Source organism: Lagopus leucura, unplaced genomic scaffold (genome assembly GCF_019238085.1).
Source record: "Lagopus leucura isolate 7727_CA_CO unplaced genomic scaffold, USGS_WTPT01 Super-Scaffold_806, whole genome shotgun sequence".
Lineage (NCBI taxonomy): Eukaryota > Metazoa > Chordata > Aves > Galliformes > Phasianidae > Lagopus > Lagopus leucura.
The window spans coordinates 3,482,192-3,508,347 of record NW_024962260.1 but is presented as its reverse complement, the minus strand read 5'-3'; the positions used below and the strand labels follow the sequence as shown (position 1 = coordinate 3,508,347).

Below are 26,156 nucleotides of genomic sequence, written 5' to 3'. Positions count from 1 at the left end.
CTGAAATGCAAATGGCATCACACCTGGGACGACATGCCACATGGAGTCGGAGCACTTGTTCAAAGTGAGCACATTCAGAATTGTCATTGTCTTTTAGAAGAGGTTTCTAGAACTCACCTTTCAAAGTGCAGATCGTATCCACAGGACAGAATAGCTCTCCACACGCTACGGATATCCTGCTTGGATCGGTCAACAACAAATCTGTGAAATCCATCCAGTGTCAAATACTTCTCCTCAGGAACTGACAGTAGAGACAGAACCATCAAATAGTTAATGAAAAAAACCTGCGCTAGCCTACGTAAAAACAAAGGCAATCCAAACCTATCATGACGCTGTTTAAGCATGGGAATCCAAAAACATGTCTGCTTTCTAAGTTGCTAACACTGAAGAAGAGTCCTATAGAGTTACTACCTTCTTGTTTCTTTGTGGGGGACTTTTCAGGGTCCTTCTCTTCGGGTTTGCTCTTCTCAGGAGACTTTGGCTTTACAGTAGGTTTCTTCTCACTCAAAGCAGTTCGGCTAAGGGACGAAATGAACATTAAAAGTTTTCTTACATCTGTTCAAAAAAGCCACAACATCACTTGAATGTCCTAAATGTTTTCCAAATCCTTTTTTCCTCTTCCAATCACGGTACAAGGAAACATAGAGGAGAAAACAATCTGGATCCTAAAGAGAAATCAGATGTTTCCTAACTGCCAGGAGGCTGGAGACACTAACCTGACGCTGTTGAGCATGGACTTTTCTTTTGTGGGTGGTTTTGTAACGGGGCGCTTGGTGCTCACAACCTTCACTGGATGCTGTTCTTTGCCTGCTTTGTTGTATTTGCTCTTGTCAAATTTCGGCTTGGGCACACCGTATTTCCTCAGAATCTTCCAACACAGGAAATGAATGATTAACCAATGCTTTTGGGTTACACAAAAAAATCCTGAAAAGAGTTTTCAAAGCACTACCTGGGTAAGCTGGTCCTCCAGCACCTTCTTTGGAGGACGGACATTTGTGAAGAACACATGAAGAAGGTTTCCAGGAGTCTGAGAATTTATCTGCTCTTTACTAAGATAGATATCAGCAACCTTAATGGGTTTTGTTGGAGTCAGGCTCAGCATTTGCTCAGAATGGACACAGCTTTTAAATATTTCTGTAAGGACCTCCCGAGCACCGGGGACCAACTTCTCACCTAATACAAAAAAAGGAAAAAATGCAATAGGGAATAAAATGCCACAATAAGCCTTCAGAGTTTGAAACGCGTAATAAACTTTGCATTCAGATAAAGCATTCTATCACACACCAGTTGCACCAATAGAAAGTAGCCACGAAAAGTTCTACCAGCAGATCTGACTCCTCTGTGTTGAAAATGGGGTATTAGAATTCAATCGAACACCATCTTTTTTTTTTGGCTTAACAATAATTATTATTTGGATAATCACAGAATCTGATTCCCTGTATGTCACAACAAGTGAGATATTTGCCAGTATGAAAAGCGCATACCTTTTATTGACTTATCGTTGAAGTAGTCTTCTAGTGCCGGGCTCCCTTGTGTGTCAAATAAACTCTGATTTACAGTGGAAACAGTTAAAATCTCTTCAGTTGACATTTCCATCAGTTCATCTTCACCATCCAGACTCGACAAGCCAATAAGATCACTACTGTTGAACAGGCTGGCTCGGATTTTCTCTATTTTAGCTCTTGACCGTATCTGTACAAATAACGAAATCAGTTAGATTAACTTGCATACTAAGCTTTCTCTCCTCCCCATATGGATAATTGGTATTGCATCTCTCTTACCATTCTTCTACATTAATCATTTGACAACATAGCTCAGGCTCCACCTAGAAAACATCCCCTTTTATGAAAATCTGGCAACTCCAACCATCGTGCTGTGAGCTCATCATGCACAGCTCTGAAACAGTGTTCCTTTTCTTAGCCTGGAGACAGCCCTTAGAAATACCAGAGACAAAGCTGGAAGTTTCACAGGAGTAACCTGTCATTATTTGCAACTCTGCTGATTTGCTTCAATTCTCCATTTAGAAAAATAAGTACAACAGCACAAGCCTTGAAGTCTCAGCTACGCAGAATCGGGAACAGGAACAATTGTTTCCTTCACTTTCAGCAATAACTGTCGTGCATCATTATCAGTGCAGCTACAGAGTTGGAGTTGGTGAATATGCTGACAGATTTCCATACACACTTGATGGCTTATTTCAGCACTGGTGTCTCCTTGTCAGTTAATAACTTAAGAATAGCAACTGAGGGTTTTTGCTTTGAATCAGCTGATTTTCTCCTAACAGGTATAACCCCAGACTATGTACAAACATCTCTCTCAATTCACAAGCTATCAAAATGGCAGCACTTCGGCAAGCTTCTGGTAAACCTGCAGCTGGCAGTTAGTGTAACAAAGAAGGCTCTTGTGCAGAGCTGAAAACCTGGACAGATCTGGCATCAATGATAGATACCTACAATGTTTTAAAATTAATTTTGAATCAGACATCAGCAAACGTCTCTCATCCCTCCTAAAGCAACTTATACAGATACACAGATGGTTTAAAATACATGAAAATGTAGCCATTAAACATTAAAGATCTGCCTTAATCTCAAAATTAATCTCCAGCAGTAGCTGGCAGTAAGTCTCTGAAGAAAGCTACGCGAAAGAGGATATGAGCAGATCTTTGCCTTTACGTATTCTCTCCAGAAACTGGTGGTTTAAAGATTCCCTAAGATGAAGTCTGCAGACCACTCTGCTTAATATTTGATTAATTAAAAACAAAAGCCCTGACCAAACAAGTGCCCCTTCCTGACTGAAAGCTATTACCTCCACAACAGCAAAACCTTTGATTGGCCGCGACAGAAGCTGCTGGTTGTCCAGAGATGTGACTGTGTACATCGACCCGACGTCAGACACCGACGCCGTTTCTACATTGTCGAGCGGCTCCCCGAGGCTGCCCAGGCTGCCCAGGCTCCCAGTACTGCAGTGCGACAGATCCAAGCTCTCCTGGCTGGAAACGTGTGGCTCTAGCAGTCCTGGTGGGATAGCCAGTTCCAGCCCAGCCTGGTACTGATCAACTGAGATGTCACTCACAGTCCGGGAGATGCCCTGTGAGCTGCACAGGGAAGCCTGGCTCGTAGATGCTGACGCACTAACGCTCATAGCAGGAGTGACACTGCTAGAGCTGCTGATATCCAGACTGTCTGCACTACTTGAAACAGTCGGCTTTTCCAGCTCAGTTCTGCATTCTCCTCCTTCTGCTTTGTCCTTGATTTTTTTAGGATCCTCTTCCTGCAGAGGGATGTAGATTTCATCCTTGAAGACTCCACCATGCGCATTGCACGCCTTCCTGATTGCATTTCTGACAGTACTCTCCTCCAAGTGAGTTGGTATTCCAGAAATGACGAGCAAACGGCTGTGAGCTGTGGGTCCTACAAGTGCCTGACACGCATCTGCTACAGCATCGTTTGTCACACCCAGCCCTTGTGGATCCTTTTTCGTCAGGTGTCTGAGAATGATAAGCAAAGTCAGTGCTCTATGAAACCACAACATATCCTCAGGCTTGCTTCCTCCTATATTGAGGATTGCAGCATCTGTTTCAGCAGCTCTGGATGAAGATCTTTTGCCTGAAGATGATGTCTTTTCTCGCTTCATTTTGACTTTTTTCCTCTTTGACAGTAAGCTTGGACTCTGTGGTGTCTGTCCTGGAGAAGATGAAGATGAGGAAGAAGAGTCACTAAGATTTGGTGCACTCGTTGAAGATATCACATTAGCTGCTACGCTCATATTGATGGGTAGAGTTACTTCTGCTACAGCAAGGCAAACTTCCATCAGAGCGTGAAAGTACGTTGAAAATCTCCCTTGGTCAGCTGCTCCAACACCAGAACCACCGCACGCATTTCCTGACACCCAGTTTTGTGTTTCTTCATCATACAGCTTGTGGAGTTCTGACTGCAGGGCCATAAGCATAGCTAGACAGGGATTCAGCTGAAGGGCAATAGAAGATGACAATCCTGCAGGATTTTTTTTCTGTTCCAGATTGTGAATTTTGCGAAGCAATTCAGCCAAGAGATGAAATATCAATTCCTTCACAGATGCTGCCATGTCAGTCGTCCACAGAAAGTTCCCTGTGTGCGAAAGACAAAGCACTGGAGTCAGCACTGTTTCATTATTAGTAGCTTTACTATTGAAAGTTACAACAGCAACACTGAAAAAGCAAACAACTACAGGTCATTCCAAAGGATGTACGCCAGCAGAGAGAAAGCCAGGAAGACTGCTTCAAGACATGCGTGTAAGTAGATTTTTTTTGTGAGTATAAGGAGAATTTTAATATAATTAAAAGCTCAGAAATTCCATCATTTCTCTTTTATTTCTTCTCTTCCAAACCCTCAAGCTGAACCTGCACACTACTTTGGCTCATCACCAAGTAAAAACACCGCGTTCTCACCTAAAAACTCCACTACTTGCAGAAGAACTGAAGGAGGAATAGTGTCCAGTTCATCTTCTGATTTCCCATCCACATCTTCCAGCTTCCAAGTTAACAGCTGTTCTGTGAATGCCATTGCCAGGGGGAACTCGAGGGGAAGAGAATGCAAGACCAGCACAGCTCCAGGAGGAGGAGACACTCCTAAGCAAAAAGGTCAGAGAACACACGTGTCACGACTCCGCGCCACTCCTGACAGTACAGGTAGAAGCTGTGTCCATGTTATTGCTTTTTACCCAGTTTGATGTGCACTTTGTCTGTAGGAGTGATCACTGATGGGTACTGATTGGTTGTTGGGGGAGGCGTTAGGCCTGTGTTGGTTGGAGAGGCGTCTCGAGGGTAACACACTGCCTCAATCAGGTTTAACTGGCCATTTCTCTTCACTTTGTGCCCCAGCCCATACACAAGCACTCGAGCCCAAGGAGCTTTATACAGGGAAGAACTAAGAAAAGAGAAAGAACAATGTGGCTTCAATATAATTACCAAAAATCTCAACCCAGTGACAGCAAGATTAAACTCCTTGCAATATTTACCCCCCAACACTCAGAAAATGAGTCTCTGAGAAGAGAAAAATCTGCAAAATGAGCCCCTGCATACTCAGGATTCACAGAGACTCAAGCAGCACAGGCAGCAATGCCTTTCATCTGTGTCACTGCCAGACCCTCAATGACTGACTTACTCTTTGCGGAATCCAGACTGGCTTTCCTTACAGGACACAATTACAAACGCAGCCCCAGGAAAATTAACATCCATGTTGACTTTGGATTCCGAAATTGGGAATTCCTCAGCAGGAAACTGTTCTGGTGCAGTCTGTAATGCAACATTTCATAATGAAAGCCCCCAGGCAGCAGCAGCAAACCACCTGCCTCCTCTTTTTCAAGTAAAATATATCACTACAAGTAATGATGTAGTGTGAGGCTTCTTCATTTGAATATGATCTGCTGTACTGCTACTGCTTATGCTTTCTGTGTCCCCAGTACAACCAAAACAGTGGTATAACCCAGCTAGAGAAACAATTCAGCCTGACAGATGCTATTAAGAAAGTTGTGATTCTGCGATTACAGAAGTTAGAATCACATACAAACCAAAGGTTTCTTACACAGAAGGCAGGCCCTGAGAACAACACTGCTCTCAAGAAATTACTGAATACTGTACCTGCAAAAAGGAGCAGATCTGTTTCGTGAGATCTAACAGGCTCTCCTCTCCTTGATGCAGAGTCCGAGTGATGGCAACAGTCAGCCACTCTCTGATGGCCTGTGAATTGCCCTGGTAGAAGAGGTCTGTGGCAGCACAGTTTTGGGAATGGATGCAGTGTTGCAGTGACTGGGCCAAAAGAATGGAACTTGAACTGATTGTTCCATCTGTAACATGGAAAATAGAACAAATTTGGAGATCAAATTTTTATGCACTCTGTGAAATAGACAATGAAAAGATAAGTTCTTAAATACTTGGACATTACAAACTGTTACTTTCAATCCTGAGCAAGTGCAATCCTCTTCCCAAGGTCAGCAGTAGAAACGATCCTTCCACAACCAAACCTACTTCCTAACACGGTTGGTTCCAGATGGGCTAGTCCTCTAAATGCCAGCTGTATTCTGCATCTGTCTTAAAGCCACCCTCAGGGAGGCCTGTCAGACATATGCTGAGCTGTAAGAGTTCACAGCTGCTTTGTTTTGTTCCACATGCAAAAACAGACATCTTCATTTACTGCATAAATACAGCAGACAAATGATCAGCTTTCTTCCATACTCATTCTAGATGAGGTGAAGGCAGCTTCATCTGTCCTCAAGCTGTCCCCATATACAGACAAGACAGCTTTGAGTGGGTATCAAGCCAACATCCCATGGTTGTCACTCTGGAGTTAATAAAAAAATCAAAATGCAGTGCACAAAGGAGTGGGCAATTCACCAAAGTCCCAGTCTGGAAATTGCATATATTAGCATAATCTGGATTAGACTACTTTTAAACTAAAAAAAGGAAAAAGAAAAGCTTGTAAATTATTCTCAAAGCCATGCAAAGTAATGCTGTACTCTGCAGAAGGTTGTTACAACACAGCATCTGTTAGAGGTAGCCAAGTTTCAAAGTCATTGAAGGACTTAAGAGCACTGTCTCCAATGGCAGCTACTTGCTTTCAGTTATTGACAGCTTACGTTTAGCATTTCCTCTTTCCTCCTTATGTCTCAGCCACATTATGCATCTCTTTGCATGCAGAATAGCTTTGTCACAATAATTGCCTTTATTAACACTCACTTGAATTAGCCCAAGATCCTTTTCCATGATTCAGCACATACATTCTCTAATCAGATCTGTGATTCCAGTAGGAAAAGGACAAACCACTTTGTGAAATGAAGAATAGTTGAGTTTTGAAGACTGAGACCCAACTGGCATTTAGTCTCCTTACAGGTATCCCATATGGATACTTCCCTCACCCCCACCCCACCCCACTCAACAGAAGGCCAACAGCAACACAGGGACAGCAGCACTCTGAATGGAATCTCAGGAGAGTCTCTGAACTTCCTTGAGCACACATAAATTCAATCATTAGCAATAATTTAACTTCAGTATCATATCATTAAGGTAATAACATCAAAGAGCCCATTGAGACAATTAACAATTAATTAGTGCCCAACCTCAGATTTCTTTTGGCCACAGAAAACCACTGTATCAGAGAAATAGCTGTGATAAAAATCAGCGTTTACCAGGAAGAGGTGGTGCAAGAAGTTGGTTGGATAGCAACTGCAGGTGCTCCAGAGTGATGTCACGGATAGCAGGGATATGGAACAGACGGGTGAACATATGTGGAGATTTGGGGGCAAAAATGTTGAGGAGAGCCATGCGGCAGTACAGCTTGGCCAGCGCAGCTTCACTTCTCAAAAGCTCTCTAGAGAACACAAAGATCAAAACACTTGCTTCAACACCCTTAACACACAATCCAGTAAGCTGCCTTTGAATCCAAACACAGTTTATTCTCATTAATGGTTCAAGTAAATCCAAATCTTTTTTAGTCAGCCCACCTAAATCTGGTACCAAATTAAGGCTTTCAAATTAGAAGTTCCACAAAGCAAGTCCAGAATTCTTGAGCCCTTAGAGATCAATTGACTGATGGGACAAGAAACAAAAGCTTCAAAGATGATACCTGTTAGGCAGACACATGTAAAAACACTTTCACGTGGCTAAGTCTTATTCAACATTTAAGAAAACATGCCTGTCCCCTCCTCTCTGACAGCATTCCACCTTTGTTTGTAAATTTAAGCCCCAGGAAATTGCTCAGGTTGTGCAAAACCAACTGCATGTTAGTGATGTTTAAAAAAAAATCTTTTACTGCTTCATGTCTTTAAAACCTTAGGGAGAAAAATACCCATTTAAAAAACAAACAACTGTTTTAGTAAGAGAGAAGATCCTGTCTTCATACAAATCAGATACCGTGCTGTTGTGAGTGCATCTTTCCTACCAAAACCCCACGTGTAACAACACGGTAGATTGAATCAGGTAATCAGAAGTTCTCCAATTTTGCTTCTTTTCTTTACCTGTGAATTTGGATGTTGGTATTGTCCAGGGTAACCAATCCATTTGTTGCAGTCCTCCTATAACCAGCAGGAGGCCTTTCTAACATGTCAATAGGATACCAGTATCTTACCAGCACTCCCTCACTTCTGAGATAGGTCTCTACTTGTACCAGTTCATTCACCTGCAACACCACAAATAACACTGTAAAACACAGGGTTTTTTCCTTCAAAAAAGTGCAGTATTGTAAGCACTGCAGTACACTTAATCATGACTGCACATAAACACATACAAGCTGACACACTGAACACCCTTCCATGCATCTTTACTCACTGAATCAACATCCAGGACGACACCATGAAGACCAAATGTCTTCAGCATTCCCCGAATAGCAAACTTGGGTAAAGCTGTTCCAACAGCACTGCTGGTGACGTTGTTACTGTCAGGAGAGCGAGTCACAACAGTGAGACCTGGGCAGAAAACAACACAGGGCTCAGCATCTTCCTCAGACTAACAAATTACAAAAGACATCCCAGGCACCAGAGCCCCTTGGCTTCCTGTTGCTTAACACGCTCGTGGCTGTTTACCTTTCCGTACTTTATCGATTGTAAACTTATTTGCTTCATCTTTGATGTCCTCAATGGTAGGAAGGTAGAGGTCTCTTGGGATGCCTCCGTTTTCCTCGTACAGGAACTCCACAGTTTGTCGTGCTATATCAACCATTCCTGGCAGACAGAAAGGAAGGCTGGTTAATCTCCCCCCTCTACTTGAAATGAACACCCTTGATGGCCTAAGAATGACTCTTCTCATTAATTCCTAGGCAGATGAGATATCCAATTCCTCAGAAAATCTCTCAGTACATGATAGACAGGGAGCAGAGCTTTCCTGACAGGACTTATCAGAGCTCCAGCTTCTCACTTCTCACTCTGCTCTTTCTGTGACTTCCCCATGGATGTGTCATATTGGCAGAACTGTATTTGCTTACAAATTCTCTTTTACTGAAGTTCCTCAAAAGTTCCATGTGTAGATAATTCCTTCCCAAACCATTATTCCAAAGTATTTCTGGATCCATATCTAAATTCAGGGCACTACAACAGATTCTTCCACAATTTCTAAAACCATTTTCCTTGTTTAAAATAATCAATGCAAGTAAAAGGGTTAAGCAGGTTAAAATCATGACCTCAGAACAAATTCTAAGTTCTCGGCAAAAACAGCAAATGAAAAAACTTATTTTCCAGCCCCAAATACAGTAAAACAAACGAAACACAGATGCTATGATGTGCAGAAATGGCAAGGATAAAACAGCTGCATGGAAGGAAACACAGCCATACCTAACTGTAAGGCTCCTTTAATTTGATCCAGCCCAGATTTCCTCTCAGCCTCGTTACGGAATCTTCTTCTAATTGTAGGGAAAACTTTAGTTTCCCATGCTTTAACCAGCAGAGCATAGTGGTCCTCCTGCAGAGAGGAAAAACATTTAGAGTAACAAAAAGGAAGAAAAGTTGTTAATTCCAGCTCTACTTTCCTTAAAATAGCATTGCAGCAAGAAACTTAAAAATCTGAATTACAAAAATCCATATTTAGACTACAAGAGATAGCAAGCAGTGCTTGCCACATTGCTCACCCTGGGAATATCATCATCATCGTCATCATCGCTTTCATCATCTGCAATAGGAGGGGGATGAGGATCAGGCCCTGACGTGATGAAGTTCTCATAGCTGAGTTCCATTTTGTAGTGACAAGACGTGTCACTGTCATACTCTGCAAAATACATACACAGATCTTGAGACCACAACAGGCCAGCAGGCAGGCAGAACTATTCAGTGAGATTTTTGGGATACGTTGCATCTGCAGAAAGGAAGATCAAACTAAGATTATTATTTTTAATTGCCTTGTCTTAAGCAAAACAAGCGCATGCTTGCCAATAATTACTGTACTGCTTTACCTAAGCAGGCAGTATCTACAAACAGTCAGAATGTGTAATTTTTCTCTCAGAGCCTTTTAAAAAACGTCACCCATCACTTTACGTTGTTGAGCCGTAGCAACAGCAGCAATTCTGCAGGGAGGTCCGTGGGTCCCAGGATCAGAAGCTATGCTGGTGCCAGCGTCATTATCGCTATCGGAAGCCATAGCAAACGGCAGCGCCTCGAAGTTGGCACTGATTTCTTCAGCCAGGTCAATGCACAGATCAGCAGCGTTCCTGTGAGCTTGGCCTTCAGCATAGGCAAACTGGCGAGATCCAAAATTAGCACGGACTTTTGTGTTCTGCAACAAAGTACAGATAAAGAATTTAGATGACCCGCGGGTTTCTGAGGTCCTCCCCTTTACCACACAGCTGTCCCAGCATTACTGGCTGTAAAACTGGATGCAGCTGGGTAAGTACTAAGCTGTCAACCACAAACTTTGAACTTCCTCTTTTTTCTCCCCTAACTTCATGTCATAGCATATTTAGCTAATACACTTTGTGGCAAGGTCACCGCTGGGAAAGAATAATAACAGAAGCTACTGGCACAGAACAATGCAGTGTCATCAAGTAGCTGCACGTTGAGTGTTCTGCAGGGGAGAAAGTTCCAAACAGGAACAATACAAACGTGCACACTGGGAAGAAAACGAGTGCTCGGAGTAATGCAATAAAGATAAAAACCACCGCTCTACTGTTCTATAGCTAGAAACGTTACATAGAATGGATTGAGCTGGCTTTATCTAATACCTGTGAAAGAGTATTAAAAGTTCAGCATGACAATTTGAGCCTTATCTCAATTCAGTTACCAAAATGACACATATATCAAACAAGACGTTTATGTTAAGAACTTGCCTTTTTCTGTATGTGAACAATTGGCCACATTCCACCAGACACATCTTCTAGGTATGGCCCAAGTCGCTGCCCACAGTAAGTAAAATAAACTCTGCCTTTAGCAGGCTGCCCCGGTGGGGGTGGAGTTCCTTCTGTTCTTTCCCATCCAATTCCAGCCACATCACCTATCAAAATACATCATAATCATCAAAAGAACAGCACAGATTAACCTCGTCTCACCTACAGTTTCCCCTACATTCAGGGAATGTTTTTTGATGCACCAGTTAAGCTAGTTAGCTGTCCTCTTACATACCAGGGGACAGAGTGACATCCAGTCGAACGCTCTTCCACTGCAGCAAGCTGGAGCCATTGTAATGCACTGCTCGCCCATTGCTAAGAATTGATACAAGAAGAAGGAAATTAACAAGAGCTCTGAACTGATTACAACTCAACAGCAACTGAAGTCTACACAACTACAGTACAGGCAAAATTCTAAATGTACCTGCTGCCTGCCACAACGAGCTTATAACATTCTCTCTAAGGAGCATACAAGTGTACTGAGCAAGACTGATTTTTGATGTGCATCTCCAACATACTTATGAAAAAGACAGGTGCCCACTGGGTTTGTCCAAGCCCCATCCCGTTTTTCTGCCTCTGTAGCAAATCCGAATGAAACTATGGGACCAGTGTCATCATCTGTATCTCCATAGGAAACTATTTCAATTTCCCAGTAGAACGATGGTGCCTAGAAATAGAGAGAAGTTATTTACAAGCTATAGGCAAAATAGAAAAGTTTTACTTTTCATGCATTACCAAATATTAAGCGAAGCAGCTGCTGTATGGTTGTCAATTCTTACCTGCACAGGAACTGGAGAAGTGGCATAAATGAATGTGCCCCGAGGAAGTCCCCCACCCGCACTGGGATCAGCCAGAAAAGTCACAGCAGCAAGATGTGATGAAAACATGCATGCTCGTACTGGGGGAAACACTCTCGATGGGCTCCAAGTGATTTCTTTGGGCTGCAAACAGGAACAGATTACTCCAGTTGCTGTTGAAGTCATCTCATGAAATCCATTAATACATTCTTTTATAAAAGACACATAAGCACAACCTACTAAACTACCACCAAGACATCATGTCCCAGCACAGGAACTCATACGAAATGAAACATCTCTAGAAATTCAACCAGCTTGGCTCCAATGCCACAGGCAGAGCTCCTGCCTTCAGTGGCTTCACTCATCTGTGAGGGGCATCCTGTTCATCTCTGCTTCTGTGCTCACCTGTCTTCTGTCGGCCTGGAGTGGAGGAGGTGGGGGTCGAGCACAGTCACGATACAACATCCTTAACCTCTCACACTGCATTTCTACAACAGTGAGCCTCTCCCCTGTAACAAGAAACCAAACCAAGTCACGAGGTTCCAAGCAAATCTAGTTACTCTGAATCCAACAATTCCATTTTCATAGCTGCAGTAGAAACAAATACACCATTTACATTTTAAGATACGTAATCAAATACTGCCTCACCTCATTAACAAAGAACAGTAAGGACAGAATCCAATTTATACAAGCAATAGTTTTCCTCACGTTTAATTTCTAATTAAATTAGAAATTATTTGCTAATTTGCTTGTTAGCAAATACATTATTACGTTAAGACACAGAGGTCATTTACTGAGCAAACTTACAGCACAAAAAAAGCAGGAAGTCTAATTTATGCTTACTGTCAAAAATCAGTACGTTCCCTTTACACCAGAGATCACCCACTTGGCTCCTACCCTAACATCCTCTGCCTCAACCATTTCTCCTCTACTGAGAGGCTCTGAAATGCTCCTAAACTTGCCCTTGAACTAGGACTTCTGCTGGGCTCATTGCTTATCCTTAGACAAAAGGGAAGGAAATCAAGAGCTAAATGAGGAACATAGGTGACCACTGTAAAAAGCAGAAAGCAGATCATAAATAGAAAAAACATAATGATGATATCAAAGATACAGAGCAGCTTACAACAGAAGCAAGTGCAGTGAAGTCTTTGGGTGTACCAGATCTCTATCCAAGGACTTGTGCCTTCTGTGACACAGTGTAATCATATCCTGGCTAAACTTTATACCTAATGCTTAAGTGATTTAGTCTGATTATTAGCTCTTGCATTACTTCCACAACAGCTCTACAACTATGACAAGACATACAGTACTGTGGTAGCTTTCATAAACCAAGCAGCTAGAGGACAAAACATTGAAATGATTTCAGAAGTCTCTGAACTGAACACGACAACAAAGCTGCAATGATGTGCTGTATACCTACCAGGGCTGCATTCCTGTGCTACTAAATTAAGAACCTCTACAGCAGCTGGGCACTGTTGAATGAATTCTTCACAGAATGAACTGTCTTCTAACAGCTGAGCCATCACCAGGCATGCTCTTAACAGAAAAACAGTATGTTTTATGCATTACAAAGGCATATACTGAATTCATCACTGTATTCACCTCTATTTAACTCTGGACTATTTTTAAAAGACAGAATGTTTACTGTATTTCTTTGCCTTTTTTCAGCTATCTATGGGAACTTTTACAGCAATAACATTCCCTCCCCTCCTAGTGTCCACCTGCATGAAGGTATCTGCTCAGAGCACTGTCAGTATGACTTCATTCCTGGTACTCTCAACAATGTCCAGGCACTACATGTAACTAAGGAAGCATACAGGAACTTCTGTGCTGTCCCTGTCATGTCAATACCAACAGAAGAACTACAAGAACCCTCACAATTTGCTCATACTTCTGACTGGAGTGCAGCACAGAAACAACAACTCACCTGGTTCTTATTTCAGCAAGGAGCCGGACCACTGCCATTACTGGAGTTGAGCCATCTCCTGTTGCAGGAAGTGAGGTGTGAATAGATAGACTTCCCTCCTGAGGAAGCAACATGGACTGGACTGCCTGTACTACCTTCTCAGTAATGGACAGTTTATGAAGAGGCAATGCCTGATGGTGGGGGGGCACGGTAAAAAGTTAAATTCAAGTAGTTAGTTTCTACGAAATGAGGGCGTTTTATTACCTGGAGTTAATGCTCATTTTGTACTATCACAAAACCAACACCAAATCCCAGCCAAAGAAGGAAAAGAAACCCCGCCACAGTACGCAAAGGAACATCTTTAAGCACCAAAAGATGAACATTCGTATTACTTCAATGAGAACTTAAATACAGCTATTGTTAAGAGATGTTTAAGATGAGGCAAACTTCAGCAAAACAGCTTTAATCAAAGATGAAACAGACTTTTGACACGCTTCAGATTAACTGCCAGTATTCTGAAGAATTTTTTCAGTGAAGAAAAACCACAACTGATATCATACTGCATACTATACTTAATAAGCTACCGTACCTCAGATCTTGGAACACAGAGCCTAGATAACGGAATAGTTAAAGTGTCTGATGCTTGTGAGGTCTTTCTACTGTCTATAGTGGTAGGCGGAAATTTGACCGTTGCTATACCTTCTTGTTCATTAATTGATGCCACAACTCCAATGCTTCCTGCTATTCCTTTACCTAAAACCTACAACCAAAGAAGGTATGCATAAATTCCATGACTCACAGACACAAAATGCTGAGTGTTAAACACCTCGCAGACTCAACACACAACTGCAGTCTCCACAAGCGTCACTGAAACCGCTTCACGTTTGCAGGCAATCTGCACACTGCTCTGCTGCTATGCAGAGGCAAAACACGGCCAAAAGAATCAACTGCCATCTAAAGGTATAAGATGTGAAAGGTGGGAGATTACCTGAACTTCAGAACCGATTTTAATTGTCTCCTTAAAGCCACCTAGAGCACAAAGAGCAGCTACAGCCTGTCGAGCAATTCTTTGAAGTTTAGCAAGCTTCCTTCCACTGCTACTTCCATTCTCCAAAATACTCTCCGCATATTTCCCAAGTTGTGGAATGTACATCAGAGCCCGAGACAGAACCTGAAGACAGAAGCAGAAACACCAGATAATGACTTCAAAGCGCAATTCAGACAAAGCCCAACACCCCAGGCCTCCAGCCCACACAGTCTCAGATGAATTATTTTCGTTCTCAAAGTCAATTACGTAACTCCAAACATTCTAAGCCCTCTGAAGTGTGAACACCATCAAAGCCAGCTTTATTCCTTAGTAAGTTTTAGAATCGCAGAGATATATATACAAATTTAGCAAAAGTCTTTGCTAGAGGATTCAGCTTAAGCAACAGATTAGGTGTTACTGCTCTTACAGGAACATAAAAGCAATGTGCTGTGTACTTTCTAGCCAACACTTGAGACCTTCAGAGGTCACAGCTGAAACGACCCAACAGCAAAGGCAGAGTAACTACCCAGCAAAAGCAAGGCATCCAGACCCACGCAAACGCATTCATTCTCAGAGTTACAGCTGCTGACAAGTAACAATATATTCTTTGCTACAGGATAATTTTTTACTGCATATCTGACATCTTAGGTGGGACAGATACAGAGACTGGAAAGGGAAGCTGCCATGCGATCACACGTGCCTGTGAAAAGCATTACAGATAGCAAATTGGAAAGGAGTAGCTCCTGCAAAACATGTTAAGTCCTCTTGATTACAATTTGATAACTGATCTTCTGTTTACTTACTTTTTCAGCAGTTGTTGTCCAAATTTGAGCTGCATTTGATTCTGGTGCCATCAACAAGCTATGCAGCAAAGCAATCACTTCTGCTGCCATGCTGTTTGCAACGTGACCACTGATGAATGGCCTTACAGGGTCAGTCCTACACAGCAAAGGGAACAATGTGCAAAGCAAGAGAAGGAAAGAACCGTTAGCTGTCAGTTATATGGGACAAAACCAGGAAGTTTATGAATCTCCAAGCTATTTTCTAGAGCACCAGAAGTACCGGTGCACAAGAACGTAGCAGGTCTGCTAGGTACAGAATCCCAGTGACCTACCTGGCAAGCTCAGAATTTCTCTCTCTGCAAATAGATGTCTGTGCAGTCTTCTTCTTGTCCCCACTGGACATCCCACTGGTTGCTTCTGGATTGACAGTTTCTATGGGTGGCCCAACACTAACTATCAGACCAGACTGAGCCCACTTAGTTGCCTTGCGAAGAGCTGCAGCAGCTTCTTCTGTGATAACTTCACAGCAGCCACTCTGAAAATGCAGTTGTGAGAAGAGAAATACTAATGTTAGCTCTATTTAGCTACTCGATATTGGCATTTAACTCTCCTCCCTCTGCATAGCAGTACTGCAAACACATCAAAACATCCTTCTGTATATGTATTACCAGGCATGAGAATTTTTCTAATTGATCTATAAAGATTAGAGACCAACGAGGATTGAGAGCTTTTAGAAATTCCAGTCTTAGCTCAGCCTCTTTTCTGACCAAAAAAGCCTAAAAAAGCAAAACCAAAATTATTTCTGTTCAAGCATTCAAAAGCACATCTGAAAATATATGCAAAAATTGAGTTTAAACAGGTGATTTAAAATTCACACCAAGAATCCGCACTGAACACTTATGGAAAATGAATATTAAAGCAGCTTAAACGCGACAGAGCAGGTAGAGAAAATATGAGTTGAACTTTTCTTTTTGCATTTGCCACTATTTACATCAACAACTCCCTACTGCTAACACGGCATCCAGAGCTGTCCTCCTAACGCGTTCTGCAAAATACAAGAAAAACAGACAACAATATGCAGTGAGGGATTTAATACCAGTCGAAACCAAGTACTCCAATGGTCACAGTTCAATAATTCCCTATTTCTTTTCTTACTTTAGTCATGTCGCGATCCATTTTCACCACCTTCTCCATGTTGGCTCCAGTTCCTAGTCGGAACGGGCGACCTTCTGAGCTACTGTCAGAGTGAACACAGAACACATCAGCTTTACTTGCATTGGTGGAAAAAAGCATCTGAACCATACAGACTAATTTAACCTATTATGCTTATCTTTAAACGATTTCAAATCAAATTCTGCAACAGAACTGATCAACACTAAGAAATATTTGATAATTAAGGATGCACCCAAGTGTACTGTAATTTGTAAAAGGAATTATTATTGAATTTAGCTATTTGCTAACAATGTAGGTGCTGAGTTAACCTTCCAGCTAAGAACACTTAAAAATGCACTTTTTAGCATCATTTAAGGCACGGATTCAAAACAGCCTCAGAGTGGGAAGAGACGTGGCAAACAGTGCAGAATGCAGGAGATAAGAAGGTTGACAGCTTAACGTTCTCTCAAATCCAAATCTCAATCGTTCTCTCAAAATCTCAAATCCCAAAACCAGGCAGACACAACTGCATATTAACAACACTGAAGAAGCTGTAATAGCAAGTTATTAGCCAGTGTATGCATTAAAAACACAGCTTTAAAGCCATTTTGTTTCAACAGTTCTGTAAATCTATGTAGTCTTCAGTATCAATTATGACAACACATTCACTTCTGATGCAATACCACTTAAGTAGCCAACTTTTCACGTGTTTTTTCAGACACATCAAAGCATTTGCATGTTCCAAGCCAAAAAGAAAACGTCACACTCCATCACAGCTTCCTTCTTTTATACATTTTGTACAATCTCTTTCAGCTTTGCTGCTCTGATCAACAGTGAAAACAAAAGACAGAAGTTCAAGAAACATTTAGATTCCTTCTGCTACTTCCTCAAGATTCAGGATAGCAGTATACATTTTCATCCATGTAGGATTACACTGAGCATATGAGCAATCCTTGCACTGCCTTATTGTTTACCAGGAAATACAACATACTGGGAAAACATCTTGCTTTCCCACTTTGTACTGTTTCTACCACATATTCTTCTACAGCTGTAGGACTTAAGAACTTCAGAAAAAAGGAATTGGTTGTTAATTCCAAATGAATGAATGCAGATTACCTCAGTAATGGCTGAAGCACTTCATGGGATGACTGGTCTTCCCGCTTATGGATGAAAATAGAAAGTTTGCCATCCACTGCCTCACTTTCTTCTCCAGGGTCTTTATCACCTTTTATAGAACTCTTAGGGCTGCTTTTTGCTAAAGCAGTATCTGGTTCAGAAGCAGTTGGAGAAAGAACCGTCTGGCATCCTTGAAGTGAAAAGGAATGAACAAATAAACAGAGAGACAGACGGCACGAGAGTCGTCAACGAACTTTCTTGGCCTCAAAACTAATGCTGAAAACCCTTAAGATGCATCTAAAATGTCACTGCAACGCAAGAGAGTGTGACAGAAATACCATGATCTTTTGAACACCGACATATCAAGCACCTTTTCCTACTCAAGCCTTCTGCCAGACTTGCTTAGCAATTTCTCAAATTAGCACGACACCAGAAGATGGTGGTACCTGGTACTACATAGTCTGCCAGCTTTGCTAAGAGCAGAGATGCAATCTTGGAGGCTGGGTCACTGGGATCATCTTGTTCGCTGTTCAGGGACGGCACAGAGTAACTCCAGGGAGGCAGTTCTACATTTCCACAGTCTTCAACACTCATGAGAGGTAGAGCAGCACGACACAACTGAAGGATTATAAGAACCAGCTTTGGAGAGGGACGCTGATCCAAGAGAAGTGAGAGAAGTTTGGACACGCAGGCTGGCTGGCTCAGGATTGCTTTACCTATGTGACTCCTGAAAGTGGGGGAAAGAAAAAGAACTGCTGCTTAAAAAAAGAAAGGAATACTTGATTGCAATAAAACAAATTTATTATTTAAAAGGCAATTAAAAAATCCATCTGAAAAGACTACAACCATAACACTTGATAGCACCGTTTAGAAACCAAGTCCAAATAAGGCTCAGTTCATACAATGATTTGAAAGTTACCTTACCTTTGATACGTCAAAAACAACTGAAGAAAAAGAACACCCACCTGCTTTCATACACAGAAAAAAAAATGTCACAAACAAAGGCTCAGTACCTTGACAGGTCATTAAGAAGACTGAGAACGTCTTGAAGCGCATCATTTCCTGCAGCTTGATTACCACAACACTCTGTAGCTCGTGCAAGGTGATTGGTAAGAAGGCTGGAGACCTGACGAGCCAGGCCAGAGTGAACAGCTTCTGTTGAACCACCTTTAACAGCAATTCAAGAGCACAAAGTCACAAACAACAAAGACAAACGTACAGAACTACAAGTTCTGTTCCCATACACCAAATATAGTAATGTATTTGTTTGGCCACAGCACATTTAGACATAAAACATCACCACCTAAAGTAAAAATAAAGCCTAATACAACAAATACAATATTTGTATCCAATCAGGAAACAGCCGTGTGTCTGTACATGTATGCGTTGCATGAGTGCGAATCCCAGCACAGGAGGAACACACAAATGGTCATGCAAGGTCTCTGGGCTCTGTCACACATGGGCAGAGCCAAGTGGCAGACATGAAGTTACCACAGCACATACACACTCCTACAAGCACGGTTAAAACACAGTTCTCTTCATGCAGGAAAAACGGATACACCACATAAGAAGTTTTTCTTCATGTCTGAAGCAGAAACAATTACCCAAAAAAATGAGAACACAAAAGAGCCCTCAGACTACAGAAGAATTAACAAAAAAAAACCAAAAAAACACAAAACCCCAGAGAACACCAACAAGAAAGCCAACTTATTTTTGTATCCATTTGTATAAGGAAAAAAAAGCCATGAAGTTAGCAGTAAGAGAACACTACTTTAAATCCACACTTATGCCACTTCTCACACTGTAAAGCACACCAACGTAAGGCCAGCTGGCAGCATTCCTACCTTCTTCTTTCTCCCATTCAACACAGCGATTGGCCAGCACCTGAAAGGCAGCCCAAGCCATGGTGGCCACCTTCTGCTTCTTGGTCTGTTTTTCATTTGAACTGGATTCCGTCTGGCTGCTTAAGCTGCAGAGCCTGTCCATAAGCTGTACCAGACCACTACGTACCAAACACTTCTCTTCACTCCTGTATGAGAAGAGAAATTCAGATTTTACCAAAGTAACTTTCCAGTTAACAACAATAGATCCAAAAAGAACCAACAGCTTGCTCTTAACTCAGCAATTAATTACTTTGCAGAACAAGATGGTTTTATTTCTGCCTTACCCTCACCACAAAAAATCCTACACTGAGAAAACTTAAAAAAAAATTCTGAGAAAGTTCTGTTTTCTTTTATAAGGAGGAATATATTTATACTATATAACGTTCTCCCTTAAAGTAAAAATCTAATAAGGACAAGTGCAGATCCTTCCCTTTCTGTATGAACATTCATACCTTGTGTAAGGTATAGTGCATAAGAGGCCAATGCTATTTGCACAAGCAATGGGGTAGCGAGCGCACAGCGAGACCACGGACGTCATCGTCTCCCCAAAAGCTTCCTGGACTTGTTCCACCATCCCTCCACACGTCAGCTCTTCAATTCTGTTGGTGGCACGACACGTGAAATAACGGTTTTCTAAGTTAAATAAAGCACACTTCCAAGCAAGGCTTTACAAAAGTTATGATATATTATGAGTTACCCAAAGAATGTTTAGAAATAAACTGCAAATCTTTTTTTTTTTCCCCAATATGAAATACACATAAACAAGATAGCACAGGAGTTTTACCTAAAATACGACCAAAGTCAGGTAACAAAATACTTGCAAAACATTCACCAAATTTAGATGACACAGTATTAGTGCTGGCTACATTTACTAACAGTGCCTTATTGAAGTGAATTTAGTGTCAGCCCAGATAATACCCTATACCTGGAGGCATCATCTCAGCATGAAATGAAAGAAATCTACCGCCAAATAAATGCACTGAGGAAGTTTTTCATCCTACAAAGCCCAATGCAAGCGGGCGTTACAAGCTCAGTTCTGCAAACCTGATCTCTGAACCTTCGAGACACTTCTCACGGTCTGTCTTACGCAGTGCAATTCACCATTTCCTACAGAGACCGAAGTATTCTTTTCAGAGCTACAAACCAACCTTGGTCCTCCCTGAAGCACCATGGTCACAGGGCCCACGAGGTGCGTCACCCCACCGACCCGCACGGCCGCCGTCAGCAGCTCCCTCATATGCACTAAGGCTTGCTTCCTCGTGTTGCCACGCCGCCACCTCGTCTGAGCAGCGAGCAGAAAACTGCTGCTGGATACCTACAACATCGGGTTGTTAATGAGACGCAAGCAAGGCACCTCAGCAAACAGGAGTTTGAATTCCAGAGCAGGGCAGTTCAGCAGATTGAAAAGGGCATACCGCTTGGTCAGGGTTAGTTCCAATGAAAGCAAAGAGCTGCCCCAGTAAGACACTGTATGTAGGTTTATCTCTGCTATCCTCAATGGCCAGCGACTGCAGAAGAGTGAAAGAGCTGCTTCTGTGGCTGGTAACGTGGCGTCGCCTAAAGAACACACAATATTAAACATGAGAACAGATAGTCAACACCATTTAAAAAAAAAAAAACAAGTGATATGCTTGCAAAGTTCATAATAATAAGTTTTTACCAACACAAGCCATGTTATTGTGAAGCAGCTTAGTTGAATAAAGCCTTGTGTACCTTTGACTTGATCGAGCAAACTCGATATCTTCATTACCAATCATTTCTAAGTCAGATGGTGCTGACATACTGCGAAGGAAGACGGGCTGGCGCACCGCGTGAGATATCACTTTAGTTTCAGATGCAGACTTACAGGCTGCAATATTACAGAACACGAAAGCACATTACTCCTGGTGTAGTAGGTTATTTACAAACTGCTTTTGAAAATCATTATAGCAACAATGAAGAAAACAAAAGCTCAACTTAATTTACTGTAGAAAAGCTGATTTAATTTGAAAAAGTAAACACGTTCAGTTTTGAGGGAAGAGAAGAAGAGGAATAAATTACGTCTTCGAGACAGAGGAAAATAAGACAGAAGTACAATACCAGTAGTGAGAGATTTACCTGGAGTCTCTGCAGGGGTTCCAGATATACTTCTTGTGATACCAGACTGGGCTGCAATAGTGACATGCAGCAACAGCTCTGCCCTGTTCATCAAGCTTTTAACTAATGCTTTTGTTTTTGCTAGGGGGTGGTAAGTCCTCTGTATCAGTGAATTCACCTCTTGAAAGAACTTCTCCCTGAGATTGTGATAAAGGAAAACAGAATTACTCCATTACATTGTAATGCCTTCTGAAATACTACAAGAAGAAATATTTTAAAGACAGCGACACAATATTATTTATGCCTACAAAGCAGGAAAAAGGTAATAATTAAACAATTTGTTACATCAGTATTCACAGCTATAGAGACTAATATTAATATGTTTAGGCAGGAAAATCAAAAGTATTTGCATTTATATTTGTATTTGGAAGTTCATTTGAATGTTTTCGTTTCCCAAGATTGCTTTTCCCCTTTAAGTTTCCAAGCCATTCAATGAACCTAGTAATTGTTTTGAGAACATTTAAAAACGGTGTGAAAAAGCAGCCATAAGTGTCAGAGGGCGTGCTGAGATGTAAAGGCCAACCTCATTAAGCATTTTATGCACAAATGCAAACTTCAACCCCACACAGTTCCTTACAGAACTCACAGAAACTTCACGACTTAAAATGCAGTGTGCTCAGCATCCAGCTACCAACCTCAATGCCAGGACCACATTCTCAAGATCACTTCCATCAAAAGAAACTTCCTTCATAGAACACAGAAGTTCCAGTTCTTTCATCTTGCTCTAATCAAAGTGAAGGAAAAGGATGAATGTGTATTGAGAGAGCAGTAAGAAGCACGAGCACACACAGCAGCCACAATGCTTTACCTCATTGAAGTGATAATCATAGAAGAAGGGAGCGTTGTTCTCCAGCTTCCCATGCATGGCGTCATCGACCTCACTCTGCCACTTCTGCTCCAGCTCAGCCACGCTCTGAAGAAATAAAAAACACTGCAGATGCCTACTCTTAAGGAATACAAGGGCTCTATGAAGAAAAAAACCTACTTCCTGCATTTTTAGATTTCTAACATGTTCCTAATACATCGTTATTCTCAAACAAACTAAAAAACCCTTTTATTTTATAGTTTTGTACCTGTAATTGTCTCTCCATGGCATTTAGCTTCTTAAAAGTCTCTCCCATAATTTTACAAAGTAAATCATATTCTTCTGCATGCTCTTCCTGATACTGGAAGTTTATCAGGGACTGGAGTGCATCCACCAAATTCAGATGTTTAATCACACATGAAACTACCATCTCCTCCATTACTTCGGGCTGAATCACTTCCCTAGGGTTAGAAGCAAAGCCAAGCTGATTAAGCAAAAATAACAGACAAACTTGGACAACTCACACTGACAGCTTGCTAGGCACTGCAATGACAGACAGGTATGTACAGCACATCAGATGCACACCACCAAGCTGACAGGCAGTTTTTTGTTGTTTTCTTAATAAGTACTTTGGTACCAAACTTCTCAAACAAAAACCAAGTTAAAAAAATAAAGCAATGACTACTTACTTTATGCTAGGTCTAAATTGAGGCCGAGCACGTCCAGAAATTTCCCTGAGTTTAATCATGATTCCTGGAGGCAGCCTAATCCTAGGCAGATCAAAATAGTGTCCAATGGGAGGCACTAGCACATCAGAAGGATAGGTAAATTCTCTGTCCTCATCTATAGTAAGAGGCAGTGGAGAAGGACTTGGTGTAAGGGCTGGAGATATTACACCGTTAGCTTCCACCTGCCATTGGCACCTGAAAACACAAGTCAACAAGAAAAGGATGTGGGTTCTGTTTTTTTTCCCCTCAAAACCTCCCTCCTCATTCAGAAAGAAGTGTTAGAGGAAAAAACATTACAAGGATTTATACACAGCTTTGTTTCACAACACTAGGTTCAATAAAAGCCACACGTCCCAGTTCTCCTCTCCTTACTCTACAGGAAACCTCTGTTCTACAGAATATTTCCTCCGTTTTGAGCAACACGGAATCACTGAACAAACTCTGCATCACACCTTAAACATGGGATTTGAGCACAACTACAAAATCTGCCTTCAGAAAACACAACGTCAGATGAAATTTTTGCCTGTTTACCTTTGTAATAGTTTAGATCTCAGAAGCTCTTGGCAGGTTTCTTCATCTTTGGTAATTTCTGGCCCATTGTATAAAATCCGAAGCATAGAACAAGCTAACACAGAAAGGCCAAGTGCCAGGTCAACTAAGAAGGGCAGGCCTCCTGACACGTCCTCTGAAGACTCCTGCAGTAGGAACAGCGATGAGTTGCACCACCCCACAAAGTCCCTCCCTCGCGTATTTCAAAGCAGTATCTCTTATGGAGAGAGGTACTGAAAAAACGCTCCCATGATCAAAAGCAATGTATTAAGAATAACTCAAAACAACAAATGAAAAAACAGCGAAGGTGGTTTTGGTTCAGTCAGTCCTTGGCCCGACTCTCTCTCATCACACAGGCCTAGTCCTCACTCCTCAGCAGCAGGATTCAAGTTCCCCCCACTCTCCTTTACAGCCTGGTATCATTATAATCATTTCTGTAGAGAAATTCTCATCTATAAACAGCAGTGGATGCTAATGTGACTTCATCCCAGCCAGCTCCAATGACACGAGACACATTTGGTGATAACTGTCTTCATAAAACATTAGGAATGCTACATGCCAAAGGGCACCTCGAGTTAAGGATGCTAAAACTTAGATCCTACACACCTAAACACGTGTCCAAAATAAGCTATTACTGTTCTGAATTTTAACATTTAACCTCAGTTTTAAGTACATTTCTATTTGATCTCAAGTACGTAACAGAAGATAGATTTAAGCTGAACCTGTCATGTTTGAGTACCTGTGCTCGAACAGTGCAAGCAAAGCCCCACATAGCTTTGTCTGGAGTGTTGTGCTCACGACCACTCCTCATTTCAAAGGAGAAGGTGACTGTATCTCCTTCCACCTTAAAATTTTGAAGGGGAGGAGGAAGGAAAAAAAAAAAAAAAAGAACAAACACAAACAAGAGATTTAATTAAGAATTGAGGCAAACAAACAAGCTTTTCATAAAAGTGGCTTATTTTACGGATTAATGTTTTTAATGAACATTATTTAGGCATTTCTTTGATCTCCAATTGCATACTCAGATTTAAGAAATAGATTTCCTTTCTGTAAGAGCACCTTTTAGTGGACAATGTGATTTTAACTTTGCCGTTGGCTAAGCATAGTACAGCAACAAAGAAAAGTTGTTGGAGAATCACAAGAAGAATTTATCGGGTCAGTTCGCGTTACGCAGCCTCATTTTTCATCGAAATGCTTTTGTCATTTGCCTGCAAAAGTCATGCAAGGTGGGAAGACGACCAAGCTCCTCAAGGAGCAGAATGTCAAGGCATTAGTAGAAGATTTTGCCAAAAGAATATCACAAAGAATCAAGGCCTGAAAATTCACCAAAATCCCATTGTTACGAACAACTGTCTGGGATGGCATTCCAGATCATCACTTCATGTTCTTCTTTGGGCAATTCTATTTGGTTAGGTATATAAGCTCAGTTCTCACATGGGACAACACAGGAGCACAAAGAAGAAAAGAACCAACACGTGGCATACAGTATGAGGGAACGTACTACAAAACTCTTGAAATACTGAAGTTTTGACAAGCATGAGGCATTTTTTTTAATCAACTTTTACAGCAAAAAGTATCTGATGTAATTTTAAAACCCAACACAAACGGTTGGAAAGTTGTTATGTTTGCCACTTGTTAAAGGTGACCCAAAACCTAAAAAACAAAAACTGAGAAAATAGCAATCCTAAGAAAACATGCACTGCCTCAGACCGGGCCAGAATTCAACCCATGCAGACGTACGCATGAGAACAGCAGTGCCAGAGGTTGCAGGACTGGAAGCCACCTCTAACGAGTTCCAGTAAGACGCAGTAAGTAAAACAGATAAGCTCAAAGAGAAGCATCACACACAACAGGTGGACAAGTTTACGGATACGTCCTTGGAAATAGCAGCCCACTTAAGAAGAGCTCTGATCATGGAAAATCGTAACACTTAAAAGCTTGGACTTCATTGCTACAAGGGTTAAAACAGTGTTGACATGATTCCCAAAGAGGATTTTTCTATGTGGAATATTGTGGATTGTAATACTGTACCTTTACTAAGTCCTTCGGCCAACCAGTTCCTAAGACACTACGGCTGCCATATCCCAGTGTATTGCCTCCATACTCAGCAACCTTCCTACTGTTTGTGTTAGGACCAGCATAGATCACCAACTTCAAAACATAAAATACACTGTTAGACTGTAAGAGAAAAACAAGAAAATCTAATAATAATAATAATACTTAGCACTTACACCGCGCTTCTTATTTTCAAAGCGCTTTATCTACATTAACAAATCCTCACAACAGCCTTGTGAGGGGAGTTGGCAAGTATTATTATCCCCATTTTACAGATGGGGAAACTGAGGCAGAGAGGAAGTTGAGTGACTTGTCCCCAAGGTCACACTGCGAGTCAGCAGCACAACCAGGAGAAATCCTAACTTCCAGTCCTCGCGCTGAG

The 26,156-nt window shown here is 41.6% G+C and overlaps 1 protein-coding gene across 5 annotated transcripts in view; it reads right to left on the bottom strand.

Annotated features, from left to right (window-relative positions):
- The window catches only part of HECTD4 (HECT domain E3 ubiquitin protein ligase 4), a 66,468-nt gene that overhangs the window by 10,225 nt on the left and 30,087 nt on the right, over window positions 1-26,156 (bottom strand). For 2 of the 5 annotated variants that reach the window (XM_042865922.1, XM_042865925.1), the window contains exons 22-66: window positions 25,751-25,870; window positions 24,459-24,563; window positions 23,702-23,865; window positions 23,132-23,365; window positions 22,711-22,903; window positions 22,446-22,550; window positions 22,273-22,361; window positions 21,599-21,774; window positions 21,215-21,350; window positions 20,917-21,058; window positions 20,650-20,816; window positions 19,954-20,100; window positions 19,463-19,647; window positions 18,632-18,785; window positions 18,065-18,345; window positions 17,619-17,808; window positions 16,506-16,587; window positions 15,683-15,885; window positions 15,372-15,507; window positions 14,530-14,712; window positions 14,131-14,301; window positions 13,563-13,732; window positions 13,056-13,171; window positions 12,041-12,144; window positions 11,618-11,779; window positions 11,357-11,505; window positions 11,074-11,153; window positions 10,782-10,945; window positions 9,982-10,231; window positions 9,591-9,727; window positions 9,298-9,424; window positions 8,554-8,691; window positions 8,300-8,436; window positions 7,990-8,150; window positions 7,162-7,343; window positions 5,618-5,823; window positions 5,142-5,272; window positions 4,699-4,904; window positions 4,427-4,606; window positions 2,806-4,106; window positions 1,485-1,692; window positions 950-1,173; window positions 717-868; window positions 412-518; window positions 118-241 (exon numbers count right to left, since the gene is read on the bottom strand). In XM_042865922.1, coding sequence (XP_042721856.1) covers window positions 118-241; window positions 412-518; window positions 717-868; window positions 950-1,173; window positions 1,485-1,692; window positions 2,806-4,106; window positions 4,427-4,606; window positions 4,699-4,904; window positions 5,142-5,272; window positions 5,618-5,823; window positions 7,162-7,343; window positions 7,990-8,150; window positions 8,300-8,436; window positions 8,554-8,691; window positions 9,298-9,424; window positions 9,591-9,727; window positions 9,982-10,231; window positions 10,782-10,945; window positions 11,074-11,153; window positions 11,357-11,505; window positions 11,618-11,779; window positions 12,041-12,144; window positions 13,056-13,171; window positions 13,563-13,732; window positions 14,131-14,301; window positions 14,530-14,712; window positions 15,372-15,507; window positions 15,683-15,885; window positions 16,506-16,587; window positions 17,619-17,808; window positions 18,065-18,345; window positions 18,632-18,785; window positions 19,463-19,647; window positions 19,954-20,100; window positions 20,650-20,816; window positions 20,917-21,058; window positions 21,215-21,350; window positions 21,599-21,774; window positions 22,273-22,361; window positions 22,446-22,550; window positions 22,711-22,903; window positions 23,132-23,365; window positions 23,702-23,865; window positions 24,459-24,563; window positions 25,751-25,870 — 8,279 coding nt within the window. Of the gene's footprint in view, window positions 1-117; window positions 242-411; window positions 519-716; window positions 869-949; window positions 1,174-1,484; window positions 1,693-2,805; window positions 4,107-4,426; window positions 4,607-4,698; window positions 4,905-5,141; window positions 5,273-5,617; window positions 5,824-7,161; window positions 7,344-7,989; window positions 8,151-8,299; window positions 8,437-8,553; window positions 8,692-9,297; window positions 9,425-9,590; window positions 9,728-9,981; window positions 10,232-10,781; window positions 10,946-11,073; window positions 11,154-11,356; window positions 11,506-11,617; window positions 11,780-12,040; window positions 12,145-13,055; window positions 13,172-13,562; window positions 13,733-14,130; window positions 14,302-14,529; window positions 14,713-15,371; window positions 15,508-15,682; window positions 15,886-16,505; window positions 16,588-17,618; window positions 17,809-18,064; window positions 18,346-18,631; window positions 18,786-19,462; window positions 19,648-19,953; window positions 20,101-20,649; window positions 20,817-20,916; window positions 21,059-21,214; window positions 21,351-21,598; window positions 21,775-22,272; window positions 22,362-22,445; window positions 22,551-22,710; window positions 22,904-23,131; window positions 23,366-23,701; window positions 23,866-24,458; window positions 24,564-25,750; window positions 25,898-26,156 lie in introns of all 5 variants that reach the window. The other 3 variants (XM_042865921.1, XM_042865924.1, XM_042865923.1) reach the window with 3 other exon arrangements.